The 14774-nt window shown below is 40.1% G+C and overlaps 1 protein-coding gene across 1 annotated transcript in view; it reads right to left on the bottom strand.

Moving 5' to 3' along the window:
• The window catches only part of TMEM27 (transmembrane protein 27), a 22228-nt gene continuing 7927 nt past the window's right edge, over positions 474-14774 (bottom strand). Inside the window, exons 4-6 of the mRNA XM_021409756.1 lie at positions 10062-10178; positions 7161-7355; positions 474-2894 (exon numbers count right to left, since the gene is read on the bottom strand). Coding sequence (XP_021265431.1) covers positions 2738-2894; positions 7161-7355; positions 10062-10178 — 469 coding nt within the window. The 3' untranslated portion in view covers positions 474-2737. The remainder of the gene's footprint in view (positions 2895-7160; positions 7356-10061; positions 10179-14774) is intronic.

The following is a 14774-nucleotide window of genomic DNA, read 5'->3' as shown; positions in this document are numbered from 1 at the left end:
ACATCTGGCCAGATCCTCAACAGATATAAATTGTCTTTGTAACATTTGCAGGTGCTGGGGAACAGGCTTTACGAATTCAAAGTGCTCTTTGTTTTCTAATAGGTTTCTGCTACGCAGAGAGACTGGAAAAGAGATTTATTTCTTCTGTAGCACTATGCCCTTGATTAACCTCATTTGCAGCAGCTATTTCAATTAAAGAGCTAACACCAACACTGACTTCTAAGCGTTGCTAAGTGTGATACCTGTCTGCTCATGTATCATTTACTTCTCTCAAGCCATTTTCTGTCAGTGCGGAGGCAAGCAAGATGTATGCTGCGGGTGAATCCCATATCATCATTAGCAGAAAATTACACCAAACTGCTGTAAAGTAATTACACTGCTGAGAGGTGAGCTGGGAGGAAGCCAGTGATTAAATACGTGCCACCAGTGCTAGCCCACACCACACAGTGTTTTGCTCAGAGGCTTTCAGTCTGTTTTCCAATTGCTGGCCAGTGCCACAGCCTGAATCACACCTTCACTGAGGCCAGGGACGTACGCTCAGGTACGCTCAGCCCTTTGTCATACTAAATGAATTTTATTCCGGTCTCATACAGCAGAATACAGGACAATGGTAGTTTTTATACAGTAGCTTGGGGTTGCTCTTGCACCACTAAGCTGTTCTTACTGAAATCTTTCACAGGCTTTTGCAGAGCTGCTGCTGCTACAGCAATCCATTGTAGTCGCACTGCAGTGTAGCTATCTGTCATATAAAGAATGTGAAGAGTGCAAAGGTTTGGAAATGATGCGATCGGAATTACCTACATAAAACTCTGACTGAGTGAAAGACCTGGGAGCAAGGACTGAGGAAGCAATAATAAGACTGTACTCTGTATCTTCCCTCCAAATGATCTTAAACAATGGTAAGCTTAACCTTTGACGTGCCTGTGAGAAATATGTCTCTGTGTTGTTGAAGGCAATTTGAAGCAATGAGATGTTATCATCAATAACTGAGAAGCGAGCAGTGCACCCTCCAGAACGTGGAGAAGTCACATTCCTTGCCCAGAGAGGCCCACCACTAGGACAAAAAGGAGACCAGGTGAGGCAAACAGCTGATGGGATCCACAGTTTTATTTCATACTTGGCCTCCTCTCCCCCACCCTCACCCAGCTCCGCATTCCACTTGCTCAGTCTCCCAACTTCACCCTGCTGTTACCCCATTCCCCTCCCCGTTCTGCTAACCCTATTCCCAAGAACCAGAGCCAAGCCAAATGGGCAGCCAAAGATGCCTGATATGGCCAAAATGCTAAAGAATTTGTACCCAAGGGCATGAGAAGCCTCCTTAACTTTCAGTACACTGAAGGGTCCTTTACAAAGAGCTGTTATCCTGATTTAACCTGTTCCTATGGGTGAAGGATCCAAACGCACAGAATAGCCATAATAAGCAAATGAGATTTCTAATATTGCCTCCAAACCTGACACCAAAAATGGGATGGCTAATGGTCAGAACTTACCTCTAGTGGTGTGGGCAGCCATTTGGTGACCACAGATATCATATTTTACTTCAACACATTTACATCCTCTGTCTGCAATTACCCACACATGAAACTCTCCCTTACTCAGGCCCAATTCTTCTCAAATCAGCAAGAAATATATCACTGGTTTAAATAGGAAGAGGATAGGGCACAGATAGCTTAGTCTGTACGTATGGCTGATGGCAAAGTAATCCAGCAATGCAGTTTAGTGCCTGGTATCGTTTGGTGCCCTAAGCTTCCAGCCACATACCTAGGAAACCCAGGTCTGAACGCTCTCTGCCCACTTACCTCAGCCAGCCAGGATGCATGAAAAACAGCAGCTGGTGTTTCAAGTGCTGAACCTTTTCAGAAGCTATCCAGCTGCCACATGAAGATTTCAGCTGACCCTGGGTTCACTATATCACTTGGAAATCTGCTTTAGTTTTGTTATTAAGAAATGTAAGGAAAATTTTTCAAACAATTGCAATACGCTCTCAGACAGTTAATGAGAGCTGGGCCACTAGCCACAGGAGGCACCTTTGGAAAATCTTCCTTTTCTTTCAACCTTTAATTTAAAAAAAATTCAAAATGTCACAACTTTTAATTTCCAGGTCATGCAATTTGTGACTTTGTTATGTGAAAAACATGTTTAGTACCAAATCTTTGCTAGTCCTTAACACTATAGATGACTCAGCCACTTTTTAACCCACTCTTACAGAGGCTATCAGAGCTTTTTTTCCCCCAAATAAACTAAAAAATTCATGCACTGATCACTATTCCATCCAAAAGCATACAGTGTATCAGCAAACAGAAGTCAGCTTACAGAGAAAACTTTTGTATATGGCTTAAAAGAAAGCCCAGACAGAATTGACAATGATAGATGATGTGCCCTGTGACAGACAAGAATAATGCAGTTTCACGTTTATATCAGGGAAGAACAACAATAGACATTTAAATAATCATTTAAAATTAAATGCCTGACACAAGGCAGGTTTCAGCTCTGTTTTGTCACACATCTTTCTGAAATCTTAAATGATTACAATGTGAGGTCTTCTCATTTGCTTTGCTCATGAACAAAAGCGTTGTAATGGAAGCTCCAGTGTATGTGTTATCAGTAAAAGGTTCTCTCGAGGGAAATTAAGTGAAAGGACATTTTTCTTGTCTTCATGTTTGACATTCAGGAGTAGTGACGAGATAAGGTAGGCACAGGAGTCTTTCAAAGAGCACCAGATAGCAATGGCAGCATTTCATAAGGACGTGAACCGTTCATCATCTGCTGCAAAGACTCCATTAACGTGGCCTGCTTTTAAATCCAGTGTTTCGCGAGGAATCCCATTTTCTATTGTTACTGTCACTTCGCCTTTCTCTTCTAAATTTTCTCTCTCTGTTGACTCTTTATTCTTTCTAAAAACAAGGAAGAGAAAATTGTCTTATTCTATTGACCTGCAGCACTCCACTGAGATTTCACAGACAGAAAACTGCACACTTAGTCAGAAGTTCACTGTAGGTTATGTTCTGAAAGGCATAATCTGTTGCAGAGGCTCCCCAGCATCACTTGCTCTTATATTGACTTTAGCTGTATTAGCTCACGACCACCTAGAAGTGCAAGAGCAGGCAGCCACGCTCACAGCCTCTTTGCTGTTGTAAACGCACCAGTGAAGGCGGGAGGCTTTCCCTTCCTTGGGCTGGAAACTTGGATTTAGTGGTTTGAGGTCAGGAATGAGAATCAGAAAACCTGGAGTAAACATGTTCTAAACACGTTACACTTATCACTTTGGCTCCTTGTTCTGTAAAATGACAGGAGGGTACAGTAGGAAAAGTTGGTGTAGGAGGAAAATGGAAAAACCCTCTTAATCTGTTTTTGCTTGAAGTCAGAAAGGACTGCCCTACACATCTAGTCTGTTATGTATGTCTCAGATTTCACCCAATTGATTTGAATAAATTAAGATATACTTTTTAGAAACAGATCAGCTTTTGACTAAAGCCTCCAGTGATGGAGACCCAGGCACCCTCAGACTCCTTGATGATCCTCTCCAGAAGTCAGGAACTCTTAGCATTGTAAATCTGCGCTTCTAGTTCTAACTTCATTAATAGCCTTCCAACTCAGAAGCTTATTACGCTTCTGTTTTCTAGATTAAACAGTTGCATAATTTTCATTTTTCCAGGCCACAGTTCTCAAAACAACCATATTAAAAAAATAAATAAAATTATCTAAAATGAAAACCACAAGAAGGCGGTATACAGAAGTATCAGTCAACATGTCACAGCGTTCCTTTAATTCCAGATTTATTCTAACCTTGAGATCTACTAGTTCATAGTGGAAAAATGTTCTGTACTTTACAGCCTGCAGCATCAGCGGTTTCAGAGGATAAGAAACTCAAAGGTCAGCTCTACTGCTTCTTCCAATCCCGCAACACATACTGTAACAACCTGACTCAGAACAATCATAACAACCTGACTCAGTATAATTGCTAATAACAGTGATATTAAGAATAATAAAATTTTATTGGCCTTTGGGTAATTCTTGGCATTACAAGCCTGCTAAATATAAACTGTGGGGTAGTGGTGGAAGCCTCTGACCTCCTGCGGCCCCTTCTGCTCTTACAGTGATGAAAGGAGAGTTCTTTAGCAGAAAAAGTGTGGGCAAAGAACATATAGACAGTACTAAGGTGCAGATTCGAAAGAAAAGAGAGGAGCAGAAGATGTGTGGAACTTGTTGCAGTAGGAATTCAGAGAAGCTAAGTACTACTGAGTTCAAGGGGAGACTCAACAAGTCAAGGGAAGTGAAAACATTATGGATTATTCAAGGCATATATATCAAATCCAGCTCAGGAAGGCCTTCAACTGCAAAATAGGTGCTTGGAGAGTAATAGAGAGAAGCATTTGTGTGCTTACTCTATTTTTACTCTTCCCAAGGCAAATGTTTATGGTTCCTACTGAAAATGAGAATTAAGGGGTAGGGGTGTGCCTCAGTCTAATCCAGCATAGCCAGTAAAGGAGAAAGAATGGAATGGAATGGAATGGAATGGAATGGAATGGAATGGAATGGAATGGAATGGAATGGAATGGAATGGAATGGAATGGAATAGTACAGTTGGAAGGGACCTACAAAGATCGCCGCATTCAACTGCCTGATCACTTTGGGACTGACCCAAAATACAGTCCTGCCCTGCATATCTCCCAAATCTATTAGTAGAGAGGGAGGTGTCGTATCACTGTTGTTAAAGGAGAACAAACATAAAGTTGGGAGACCGTGTATCTGATCCAACTCATTCTAAAGTCAATGGCTATAATCACATGGAGCTCTGCTAATGACTTCAAGCTGCAAGCAGCTGGGGGGCCTGCTTTTTCACATGTTGGCAGTGATGCACAGTGAAAACCTAATTAAGAAAATCTTCCAGTTCAAGAAATGACACACAAGTCTAACTCATTACTGATACTCCATTAGAGGTCTATCATGTGCTTCCTTGCTACCTGAGTATGAGCAGGCTGCAGCACACACTTTTGTGCTTATTTGAATTTAGGTATTTAACTGGTATTTTAAAGGCCAGTAAAGACAAAATGCCAGATTTATGACAAATGAACACTGTCCTTTGGGCCAGATTTCCAATACAGCTTACTAGGCAGCACAGCTGTCAGCTCTGGTCAGATTTCCAGGAAAACTCATTTCCAATGTGCTGAAGACTTTTCACAACTTATCACTTACTTTAGTACCTGAAGAAGAGATGAGCACTTTTGAAATTCTCTTCTCTCAAAAAGCCAAATAGTCCAGACTGCCTCTTTTACCTCCCCAGTCTTTCCAAGAGTAGATGGAACAAATACGTACTTGTTTTACCCTGTTCCTCCCTCAGCTCTGCCTGCAGATGCCATTGAGTTGAAAGGAGGGTTAGAAATCAACCAAGGATGACTCTGCCCTGAGGAAACACTATGCATAAAGACAGAGCAGGGAAAAAGAGAGGGGAGTGAAAGGAGTGTAACAGAAAGTTCAAGCTCAGTTGAGCTACTTCAAAAACAGAAGGGGAAAATGCTGGCTTTCAGCCTGATGTAAAGCACAAAGGATTATTTTAGCTAGAAAAAAATCATGGTTATTTAACATTATTTATTTATATTACACTCATGTGAAATGTTCAACCCCTTTGAGCTAGACGCTGCACAGAGTCACGCAGCCACGATACTACACAGGCACACAGAGGGCAGGTATGGGCTCCAGGAAGAAATGTTATCCTCCAGTTTTACAGACAAGGCTGCCTAGATTCAGGGGATGAAACAACTCAGCCCATATCACAGGGGAGATTGCAATAGGACTTAAAATATACATGGATCTCAAGTACCTGTCCAGACTCTCTCCCCAGCAACATTTCTCATCTACTGTTTGTTGAATTTTTCGTTTTGATAACAGAAAGGGTGTTCACAAATTCATGGAGCTCTTCCAAATGCAAAATATAACTGAAAGGACTCAGACTACATATCTCTCTCTGAGCACTACTAATCCCTCAGAATAAGTGCTGTTCTTCTGAGATCTTTTAACGTTGTTTTTCAGGATGATAATGAGGCAGAAAGGAAAAATTTCAGCAACATGTTGTTTTTCACGTGACTCCATTGCCCTGATATATCTGGGGATACAGTTCCCAATACATTCAATAATTTTAGTACCTTCTAGATGTTAAAAAAAAAAAAAGAACATCTTTTTTCCAGTTTCTCTCCTGTTCCACTATGATTCAGTTGCTGAAGTCACAATGCTGCATTACGTAACCTTCATGGCAGCCTAAGACATGGTAGATCACTATTCACTCAATAGAAGCAGCTCAACTAGTACTCACTCCCAAGGCAGGATCTCAGCTCAAGTGAGAAATTTCCATTCCTTATTCCCAGATCTGAGCCAACAGAGATGAAGGGATCAAAATATCACCTAATAACATCTGGCCTGCTCCAACCTGCTCACAGCAGGTTGGATTCACATTCACAAAAGTCATGGAATGACCTTCTCTGTTTCGCCAGTGCTGTCACAGGGCAAAAACTAGGCAAAAAAAAATGAGTATCTCTTTCCTACCCTACTGGCAAACAGCAAACACCTAGGTTCACAGTGAGACTTGGTCACACACCTGTGAAGGTTCCTTAGGCTCATCAGTGTGACAATCAGGATATGAGTGGTAGTTAAAATGATGCTCCATTTCACTGGTGGGCCTTCTTCAGCCATACCTTAATCATTACTGTGTCTTCTACTTAGGCTTCTCAAACTGCAGCAGCATTAATTTTAGTCCTGCCAGGTTTTGACACTACAGCCTTGGAAAGAGCACAGTCACTGACAGCCTGCTCTCCCTTGGTAGTTACTTGCCTAGTCTGTGAGAGGAGGTTCACCTACAACAGTCTAAACATTGAGAAACATGACAGCAGAAGTCTTTGAAAAGCTATTGTCTCTACTTAGATGGCTGCTAGGATGAGGCTTTTGTCCTCCTTGTTTTCTCAGTACACTCCAACATTACTCAGGCATCTAGTACACATCTAATAAAATTTAAACCTTACCCTCAGCAAGGAACACAAAGGCTCTTTAACTACGGATGGAGCAGGGATACAGCTATAATTTCTCTGAGGTAGATTTGAAAAGCAAAAGCACCCACCCTGACTTAACTTGCCAGTGTGCAAAACCAGAAGAAAAGGTAAGCTGCTTACTTCTTGCGTTGCTGAATCCCTGCGACAATGAGGAAAACAATTCCAGCTACAATGAGAGAAAGAACAACACCGAATACAATAAGCCAGACAGGTGTGGAGGGCTCAACAGGAGGTGATAAAGTTGTGGATATCTTCAGGAACTGCAGTGTTTTATCACTCAGTAGGAAGGCGCTGTTGATTCTGTTCCGGTTCATCCTTCATAGAAACACAAAAAACATCACATCTCTTTACAAGTATATTTTATAAATAAAAAAGACAGGAGAAAAAAAATACTTTCATGTATGTACTGCAAGTCTGGCAGGGTTGAATCAGGGTTGAATCCTGTCAGTAATCCACAGACGATCACACATACTTACAGGGTTTTGAACATCAGACTGGCGTATGTATTAATGTGAAAAATTGGAAAACATTGATGAGATCTGAAGTAAAGTAAACCAGTTGTTTCTGGCTTGGACCACATGCTGAAGATGGTAATCTGTAATGGTGGCTGTGATGTCTTGTTCATACAGCACTCCACAATTGCATGGCACTGGTAGATCCACCCTGCAATGCTCAGAGGATTTTATCAGTGCCACTTAGTTCCTCAAGTTGAACCACCCTGAATGTTATGGGCATATATATCTGCTCTTGCTGTTGGAGATTTTCTTAGATCTATGAGGCACTGATTTTGATCTAGTACAGAAGAATCTATCCCCATTGCCAAAATGTCCTTCTCTATAGGATGTACCTACATGGATTTTGCACATTTTTTTCCATTATGAGAAACTGTAAATTTGAGAAATACACTTTTTTCAAATGAGTAGTACAACTGCTACCCGTGAATGGATATCTTCACCCACATTCACTACTTTGAAGCATTTGCAGTAACTTCTGGATCTGAATCCAAGCAGCCTTGAAAGGCTGTAGCAATATCTTTCATTAGCTTTTGCAAAATTTTTCAAAGTTTTGATAAAAATATATTACATATATTGGTCTTGATAGATTTTGATTGCAATTGTAAAATTCACCCTATCTCTTTCTTGCATACAATTCAATTGGTTTGCTACAGAGCAAGTATTTCCTAAGAAATATTTCCCATAAGATATATGGGAAAAAAGGGTAAGATCCTTGCAAATTCCTTTCTTGGAAATCATAATGTTGGCCATCTTTTAAGCAGAAAGTTCTTACTCTTAACGGAAAGCTAGCACTCTTGGAGAGGACTGAAAGCCATGGCATATTATAAGACTCATTATAAGGTAAGCTGCCTGTGATTTAAAGAGATTTTCATCCTTATTAATATAAATGATTCATTGTGAGCAGCTGAAGTGAGCATTATTAACCTTCATCTAATGGCTGGAGTTACAGAATTATGTGCTGAAACACATTCGGGTAACTACAGGTGCATACTGTGTTTGTATATTCATAAATATCTCGTGTATATTTAGACAAGATCTTGGGACTCACTCATAGAGAGCTCTGAGAAGGTTGCATTCCTCCTTGTTCTTTATTTCTGAAAGAAACTCGTAAAACAAAATCCTGGTCTATGGGTAGCATTCTTACATGATACTGTAGTATAAAGTATTAGAAAAATGGTTTAGTATGGAAGCCTGCAATCCGAAGCAATAGAATAAAGAATGTAGCTTTATAGACCATTTTATTTCTTCTTTCTAAGTTAGACAGGAATTATTTTTTTTAAAATAGCATATTCTTCTTTATGGGATGAAAGACAACAGTTAAAAAAACAAACATGCTATAATAGCATCCAATTTCTCCAGCAAACTGGGCACATAAAAGACTTAAATAAATCAGCTTATGCTTCTGAATGATTCAAAGAATAACAGACATGCAAAAAAAACCTGCATTCCAACACTCTTAGAGAGCTTCAGTGAATAAATAATCTGCTTCCTCCACTAATGCTATGAAGCTATTGTTTGGTGTCTCTGTAGGAAACAGTTTAATCTACTCATAAGCTTAAAAATTAATCTTTCCAAAGAATGCATACTCATTCATCAGGAATTAGGCATTACACCTCTACAGAGGTAGCATGAATTTTCAAGACAAAGTACAGGATGTCTAAAAACAAAGAGGTCTGTTTTCTACTTGGTGCTTGAGAAAGATATCTGAGTTATGCTGCTTGTGGGAGTCATCCCCATAAACCCCTTTTGTAGCTTTCATAGACCACTGGAGTCAGATTACCTCTTTTTCCCTCTTCAGCTCTACACTCTTGTTTTTATTGTCTAGAGAATGCAATATTGAGTAGAAAGTGAACTGATTTGTATCACACAGTACTTAGTACAAGTAATACTCAGCTACTATAGTGACTGGCATTCCAAAAAGTGCTGGTATGACAGCAATGTGAGTATAAGACTATTTAAGCCAAGCTGGGACACAGACAGCTCTTTTTATGAATAGTTCACGAACCCTTCTCATGCAAACATTCATTTCTACATTAAATCTGAAAACTTGTACTTGACAAGCACTAAAGGGAGCCTGTGGTCACCAGCCTTGGTACAGAAGTTCACATGGCACGCAGTGAACATTAAATAATATCAATCCCACCCAAAAAAAGCTGGAATTCTGTCATCTGGGAAAGAAGGCTCTCTCACTGGGAAGCGTAGCAACTGTGTTTCTGCTATGCACAGTACAAAAAATTACAACCCCAGCTCCAGGAAGGTGCTAGCTTTCACCTGAAGCTCCAGTGTTAAGAGAGACTTTTTCCAAAGTTACAATCCCAAAGCTCACACACGTTGAATTCCATGGAACTGTTACAAAACCATGCATGCTTGAAATAGTACTAACCCCTTAGTGTTTTAACTGCTTAGATTAGATGGTCCCTAAAGAGGCAGAGTGCTCATTCGTGGCCAGAGAAAAAATCATCCTCAGTCAGTAGGGAAGGAGAGGCTGCAAGAGTAGCAACTGTACCTGATGGCTGCCTCTACTTCACTTCCCGGAACAGTTGTTGTGTTTTTGGAGGAATCTGTGACCACAAACCAAAATGATACCCGATCCGTCACATTGCAGAGCAGCACGTTGGAAATTCTGCAGATGGTTAAAACAGAAATTATTGAAATATTTAGTACTTTCTAAAGGGGGGGGGGGAATCTTTTTAAAAAGATAACCATTCATGCTCAAGAAAGAAACATCACCCACAGCATTTCTCATTTCTCAAGGTGATTGAAAAAATTTAAGCTTATTGAGACCAAACGCGGGTCTTCAAATGATTTCTGAATCTACTACAAACTTGCCTGGTCTTGGACATACATTTAGTGCAATAAAATAGAAAAAAAGCATTTGTTTCTTAATCATCTGGGCTGTGAAAAAGGTCATATTTGCCCATTGATAAAGTAAGGGGTTTTTTTTGGCAACTAAGGAGCTAGGCATGGTTGAAGTCCCATACAATTTTCAAGTGAGTGCAGTTCTCCTATAGGGTACGCTTTTATAGAGGAGAGGAAACCAGCAGGGAGGGAAGAAGAAACTGACATTATTCTCTTTGACATCCTTCTGCACTGTTAGGCACAGAGTGGAGTCAACAGGCTAAATATAAACATTACACTGGTGCTGGCCTGTGCCCTCTGGTTTGTGCTATGACATATTTATCTCATATGTTTCAAAAGAAGATTATTTGGTTTTATGTGAAGTTAACAGCAGAAGGCCACAGGCATAGAGCTTCTCATGGCATACTACATAAAAAGTAAGTGGAATATCTTTAAAATGTGTTTTTTCAGAATCTTATAAACTTGTAATCTACCACTAATACTAGTGAAAGATGGAAATATAATTAGAAATACCTCACAGAATGACATTATCATTAGTATTCAGACTAAAGAATTGAAGACTAGTGCATGTATAATAAATAGTGACTGAGGATAGATGGTACCCTTGTGTTCTTCTGTCTATTCCAATTGTATTCACACAACTAACAAACCAGCCAAACACATATAATGTACAGCAGCTGCTGTAAAGACACTATTTACTACAGCATGGCAAGGAATATAATTTGCATCATAAAAGGATATCCAAAGTGTTATGAACTGAAAGAGAGCTAGAGCGATAACAATGGGAAAAAAAAGTAAAAAACATTCTATATCATTAATAAAGAACTCAAAGACTGGTTCGGGATTCAGATTTACTGGCCATATCCAAGCAGTGAGCAGATGTTCCAATAGCACACGACTCAGGATGAAGACCATTTTTGTTTCCAGGGAGCAGCCCAAACTTTGTTCCCCTTTGCCCACCATCTGCTTGGCCACAAGCACAACAAAGTTGCCCTGTCTTGTATCTTCTAGTTAACTACAGGGATGTTTGTAATGCCCATTACTATCATGGGTTTCAAGGTTTGAATTGTCCATCATAAAAATGCAAGTTTTAATATTTCTTTTTGAGCTTCTGAGCCTTCCCAGGGTGACAAATCCTCTACTGCAAGTAGTGACCTGCCACAGAGCTCTGTTGTGTAGTGCCATCTGCTGGCTAATTACAAACTTAATTAAATGACTGCTAACAAGACTTCAGGGACGGCCTGAAGAGCAGAAAGCACAAAGTAGGAAAGAATGTAAGGCAGAAAATGTTACCCATAGATGCATAGTCTTCAGTCAGAATAGAAAAAAAACGAGATAGTTGTTAAGGCAGGACAGGCACTGGCTTGTTCACAGTAGTTCACTCTTGATATTTTGTGGAAACGCTTTACTTATTGCTACAAGCCTTTTTGGGTGATGGTTCAGGTGCCAGAGTGTTTGGGAAAGGAAACCTTTCATTTACAGGAAAGGTATATATTCCACAGAGACATGCAATAAAATGGAAAGCAATGATTTTGCACAGCTGAAATAGCCACTTTTACCTCTCTGGAACATCAATTTTGCAAATACAGATAATTTTCCCGGATAAAAGAGGAAAGCCATCCTCTGGGATTTTAAAAGATGTTCACATCAGTTTTCTGGCAACAGCCAGAAGATAAAAGTAGATTTATCCCTCTCAAAATAAAAGCAAAGCACAAAATTTACAGGAGGGGGAAAAAAGAGTCTACTTTTGGCTGGTGGCTGACAAACTCTTGCTGACTTCACAGAATATCTAAAATTGTATCTGCGGAGGAAGTTTTCCATCAGGAAAATTTATAACAGTAGGACCTAAATCTTCACACTGCCGCAGCTCTTAATGCTGGAATTCCTGTGGTGCACTCAAAAACTGGTCCAAGTAGAAAATAGGGGTTTGTATTCCTTTCTAAGTGTTCTCAAAATGTGGTGAGTGAACAGAGCTCATTTCCTCAACAGAAAGATAAAATTTGGTGTATAAGGAGTGGCCGAACGTGCTGCAATTCTCTACAGACCCAGAGACTCAAAGGGGCTCTTCATAATGAGGTCATCTCTACAGCGCCCAGGCTTTCTGTATGACATAGAGCAGGTGGTCATCACTGGGGCAGTATCTCTGTCTCTAGAAGGAGCAGAACTGGGCAGCAAGGCTCATGCTAAGATATGGAAATGTTGCCTCCTTTCTGCTCTCTGTTGTGTCTAAAGTCTTGCCTGATTATCAGCATCTAAAACCCAGCTTCACTGCCACTTTTCATCAGCGGAATCTGAATGCTGTAAATCCTTCCAGGCTCCGAAAAGAGTAACAATGTTCACGAAAAGTTCAAAGAGGATTGCATAAACACACAAATGGACTAGTTCAACAAGCACCAACGTGACCATTCCTTTGCAGCAGGTATGCTTTTTCTTACTATTCTATTTGAACATAGGTTTGATTCAAAGCATGCTGAAGCATTAGAAAACTGTACCTTTACACAGTTCAGGTTTGATAAACTTGACTTCTTCATGCAAATTAAGTGTATCTGTAAGCATACATATGGACATCTGTTTACTTCCTTAGCTGATGATAGACTTTTGCCATAGGGATTTTAGGATATGCATAGTATCCAAATGACAGGATCCTGGTCCCAACATTCCCAGCCCAAAATTGATCTCTTTTCATATTTGCAGGTGAACACCACTGAGAAGAGGGCAGGAAGCCCTGAAGAATCCTCAGTTTTAAACATCATCATTGATCCTAATGGAGATTTAGAAGACTACTTAGGGATAAGGAGAGCTGCCAGAGACTCAAAGGGCACTGGGTACATATGGTGGCCATTAGCTGGTGGAGAAGCACTGGCCCTGAGACCCAGGCGTACACCTCTGGATCTCCAGAAAATGCCTCTTCCCACCTACTGCTGCGCATCTGCTCCCTCAAACGTGCCTTTATTTTCTTCTGTGTTGTGATCAGTAGCCATGAGCTCACCTTGATACAACAGCCTTATCTCTAGAAGTTTATTTTGTTGTTCTAAGTGGTCAGAATATTTTTAAAGTACTAAAAATACCTATCTTAGGAGGACAGATAACGCTGATGAACTTCTTCTGTTCACTCCACAATGAAAACTGCAGCTTTCTTGCATACAAACTGGGAGAAGTTGCACAAAAGCAAATCCTTTCATTTAAATGTGAGAGATCACATTCTTTCTACTCTAAAGATTAACGACTCTCAGACCCAAAAGAGATGCATATTATTTCAAATGAGTCACAGATTAGAGAAAATAGAGTTACCACCAGGCTGTGGACAATCATCTTTTAACACTGACAGATCAAAGGTTGGCTTAGGTAGTTCCTAAATGTATGTATTGAGAGTGAATCAAAAGGTCATACAGAGAGCAAGAAATAAAGGATTTGTATTTCTCAACTGCATAATAAACTTCTATTTTATCCATATTAATAATTACTGAGTAATTCAATGGATTGTGTCTTTCTCCTGTTTCACACAACCTTGACAATTCGTCAGACCTTTCAAACATTAAACACAGCTCCACGATTTATTAAAGTTTAGTTTAGAAATTAACTTTAGAGAAACTGAGATACAGCGTGCAATGCTGTCCACTCCGAGTGGAATCTCTTGGTGGTTACACAAGGGCAGCACCAGCACCAGTTGCTTTTTCCAGCAGCACATTCAAATGCCTGCCATTGCAGGCTGGCTTTTATCCAGCTTCAGAGCCTGACAAAAGATGACTTTGAATCTCAGAAATGATGGAACAGCCTGCAACAATGGTTATACTGATCCACCAGAAAATTATCTGGGGCCTGATCCAGCTTGCTGAAGTTAACAGCATTTGGCCTCATGTGGGAGTCAGCTGTGGTTGCTGCTGCAGTGCTGTGAATGTCTTAGAAATTAATGGGATGTTAAACGGGAGGTTTGTCACATTCTGGTTATGGTCCTTTGCAGAATTTCTACTCTGGAAGAAATGCTGTTTGGTTATAAAATACTAGTGGATTTTTTAGGAAACTTATTTTGTCAAAAATCTTTGCCAAACCAGGTGCAAAATTTGGGTAAATTTAGATGCTACCAGAATGCCATCACAAGCAATTTACTTCCTCTTTTATGACAGAATATCATAGATCTTTTACATCTCATGAAGAAAATTTGCTGTTATTTACCTGTAAAAATGCCTGTAGCATAAACACGGTTCCCCCACTAGATTAAAAACTCCACCTAACAAGCAGTGTAGCAGAAAAACTGTTTTGTGACCAAAGGTACGAGATTTCACTTGGTCTAAAGCATAGCAAGACTCTTTGGGATCAAGGCTGGGTAGAGTCTGGGATTCATTCATTCTGCGATACATTG

The sequence above is a fragment of the Numida meleagris genome, chromosome 1 (assembly GCF_002078875.1).
Source record: "Numida meleagris isolate 19003 breed g44 Domestic line chromosome 1, NumMel1.0, whole genome shotgun sequence".
NCBI classification, from domain to species: domain Eukaryota; kingdom Metazoa; phylum Chordata; class Aves; order Galliformes; family Numididae; genus Numida; species Numida meleagris.
The sequence above is the reverse complement of the archived record's forward strand: the minus strand, read 5'-3'. Positions and strand labels throughout refer to the sequence as shown.